General features: G+C 40.2%; 1 protein-coding gene across 1 annotated transcript; it reads right to left on the bottom strand.

The window, feature by feature from the left end:
- Nucleotides 1–279: 279 nt before the first annotated feature.
- Nucleotides 280–3,149, bottom strand: LOC105970504 (zinc finger protein CONSTANS-LIKE 14). Its single transcript, XM_012995339.2, has 4 exons — nt 2,017–3,149; nt 1,057–1,245; nt 624–910; nt 280–541 (listed from the first exon to the last, which is right to left on the bottom strand). The coding sequence occupies exons 1-4, from the start codon at nt 2,764–2,766 to the stop codon at nt 439–441; spliced, it is 1,329 nt and encodes a 442-aa protein (XP_012850793.2). The 5' UTR covers nt 2,767–3,149; the 3' UTR covers nt 280–438.
- Between the last annotated feature and the right edge of the window lie 429 nt (nt 3,150–3,578).

Genomic DNA, 3,578 nt, shown 5'->3' with positions numbered 1-3,578 from the left:
AGATATATGTGTTTATGAAACTGGCTTTTAAATGAACGATAGTCTGTTCGGATGCAAACTGATCGATCAAGATTCAGTTTAAGCTCGTTTCACAATAGAAAATGGACTCACAGGTCAAAATTCATAACAAACAATTGCAGTCTTCACAATTAAAAGTAAGTGATTATAAATAATAAGATTTGCTCTCGTCTCAAATCACGCAATGTTAACCGAGTACAAAACTAATAATAAACTGCACATTAGCATCCAAAGAATTTGGCATGACAACACGACACAACGTAAACAAGATAAAAAATCCCACAACAATATCTTGTTCGGAATAGAGGACCGTGGTGGCTAACGTGAAATTATACATATAAAGGCCAAGTAACAATAATGTACATATATAGTGTGACAAAATTCGAAATTCACCTATGCGCTAGCTAGCTCGCAAACTAGTCATCCTGTGGGAGCTTCACTAGCTTTGACGAATCTGCCCTTCACTCTCTTCCTAGTATCGGCTCTCGCTTTTCTTGATTCATATCTTATATGCTTCTCGTACCTGGGCAAAAATGTCATTTCATGATCAGAAAAATTGCATTCAGATTTATTTAATTTATTTATTTATTTCGGAAATAGGGTACCTCCGTGTTTTCTTCTTTTCCATGTAACGTTGCATAGCGTTGTCCCTATTCTTTGCGAGAAGCTCGACATCCTCCTTTGTTATTGAAGGAGCAGCGGTGGTGTTGGTGGTGGTGGTGGTGGCGGTACCTTCAGTTTTCATTAAAATGGAGTGATCCATGAACTGGATATCCTTCGAGCCACCATAGCTTTTGAGTTTCTTCGGAAAACCGGAACATGGTACAGCTAAATTGTTGCTCTCCGATGTTGCGGTGGGACCCTGACTTGTTGTCTGGTTATTCGAAGCATTCTGCATTTCAACAAAATTCAACTTTCAGAGGCGAAAAAGAGAATAAATATTACAGTAAATCCTTCAACACTAGACAAAATTATATTTCCGCCAAGTAATATCCGTCGAAACATGTAAAAAAGTTTGAAACGGCAAGTAATGCTTACACTAAAGGGAATTATATTTATATCCTCATTTGCAATACAGTCGACTCCTCTTCTCTTCGACAAGGACGCTTCTTTCAGAATTTCTCCATAATTATTCATAGTGTAGAGCATGTCACTTCCGCCGTAGTCTATTTCTAGGTTGCCAGATTCGTCATTTCCCCTCAACTGTCCCAGATTGAAGTCCCATATCTGCCGAACCAAACACGACAATAATTATCAGATGACCAGAAATTCAGTCAAATCACTACCGAATGTGTTATTAATAACAAGACTTGAAAGAGCACATACGAAAATCGACACCCACGAAATTGCAATTTTTGGAGGGCAGAACGAGATTCTAATAAGCTAACAAGAAAACAGAGTATGTAGAAGCATAAGCAAATAGAGCAAGTTCAGAAACTATACAGCTAAAGTTATCGGAAAGATGAAATATGACGAAACTCGGAGTTGTAAACAATACATTAACCTCATTTGCGAAAAGATCGGAGTAACTACGTGAGCACAACTCGGCAAATAATGCAGTAGCCATAGTTCTCGTTTCTTTCAAGGCCCGAGAGTATGACAAATAAGCCACAAATACGACAGTAATTGCCTTCCTAAATAATAAACCTCCAAATTCACAAACAACGAATACATAGCCAATGTAAACAAATCGGTGCCTTAAAACCGGGTTTCGTGATAATCTGCCTTGAATTTGAATGAATTCATGCGACATCTATAATTCAAACACATCAAATCGAAGATCCAAAAGCAGAGTCAAAATACCGGAAATGACATGGATAGCCCACAACTGAAAAGTGTACCCCATCAAAATTGTAGTTCAGTAAAAAAGAATCTACATTTTGAGCTTTTCTCTTAGACAGAAAAAGAACAAACAAAAAACAAAAAACAAAAAACAGAGCATCTTCACCAATATGCAGAAACGAATCTGGAAAAAAAAAAAGCAGATCGAAACAGTACCTGAGTGCTGTGATCAGATGTGGTTGAGTTCCAGAAAATATCGCCTTCTTCCTTTGGATTCGCTGACGTCTGCATCTTCAGCATCGACATAAACCCTCCTCCATCCTGCTCCTGCTGCTTCTGCTCCTCGTACTGTTCACAGAAATTTTCCTGCTGCTGCTGCCAGCCACCGCTGCTCGGAGTCCGCGGCCGCACGTCCTCCCCATCACCATCGCCGCCGCCGCCGCCATCCGCCAACAACTCCATCAACTGCTTCAAAATGACCTGCTTCTGCTTCCCGCAGCTCGGGCTCTTCTTCTTCATCAATTCACCCCCGCAATCCGAGTAGATCACCGAATTGGCATTCGGCACCATCAGCTCATCCAGCAACCCACCCCACTCATACGCCGCCGCCGCCGCGTCGTGCTTCTTCTTCTTCTCCTCAATCTCCAAACCCCAGGCCGACGCCAAATCGAAAGCCGAGGGGCAACCGGAGAAGCCCTCGATGGGGCACCGATCGTGCGCGGCGGAGGCGGCGCAGCCGCCGTGCGCATCCCAATCGCACTCCTGGCAGAGGACGAGGCCGTCGGTGGCGCATCGGACGGCGGCGGGCTCGGCGGCGCAGTTATCGCAGATCTGGGAGCGGAGATGCTTTTTGGAGAGGGCGTTGGCGGAGTGCACGTGCTGGTCACATGACAGGCAGAGCTTAGCACTGTCGGCGCGGCAGCAGAGTATGGCCGGCCGGTCGCCGCAGTAATCGCAGGCCACCATGGCCGAGATATTTAGAGAGAGAAAGTAGAGAGAGAATAATTCTTAAAATTTCTAAACGAGGAAAGAAGGTGGAGGAACATATGCTTTGATTGATAGTTGTTAAAAATATCTATACAGATTTGGAAAGTGGAGTTTTTAAACTTCAAACTACTTTCTTCGTTTAAAGTAATGTTAGTTGAATAAAATTTGCAGCAACTGGCAGATGAAGATGTGCTATTTATATACTCGTGTAAAATTAAATTAGAAAGATTAAAAAAATATATAAATGCAAATTCAATTCAATTATTCGATATTCAACTTGTGAGCATATCTTCGATTGAATTCCAACATATTTTCCTATGCAATAATATATGCGTTCCGTTTGGGCTCGAGTTTAGGTCAATAATTAATAGAATATAACATGTTTTGTAAAATTTACCTAAGGTGAAATACATCATGTAGTTTAAAACTGTTGATTTACACATAATAACACACATATCCATGGTCATATGTATGTCAGTATGTGTGCTTAGTAGATAGTTATTTAAGTAAATCTAGGGTGTAAAACCACATATTGTATTTCATCGGGTATAAGATCTCATAAGCCAAATATAACCCATTTGTTTACTATTAATGTAGTGTTCGTAAAAGCTTATTTAAAAGTAGAAGTTATGGATTGTGAGTTAAGTTATTTTTTAAGTGTTTGTTTCTAAAAGTTGATTGTGTTTGCAAATTTATTAGAAAATAAGCTTTAATAGGAAAAGCAGAGTCATGGATGTTTAATAAATTATAGGTTAAAGTTGTTTATTTTAAGAGAAACAAAAGCAAAAATT

The sequence above is a fragment of the Erythranthe guttata genome, chromosome 11 (genome assembly GCF_056151865.1).
Source record: "Erythranthe guttata isolate IM_541 chromosome 11, IM_541, whole genome shotgun sequence".
In the NCBI taxonomy this organism is placed as follows: domain Eukaryota; kingdom Viridiplantae; phylum Streptophyta; class Magnoliopsida; order Lamiales; family Phrymaceae; genus Erythranthe; species Erythranthe guttata.
The sequence above is the reverse complement of the archived record's forward strand: the minus strand, read 5'-3'. Positions and strand labels throughout refer to the sequence as shown.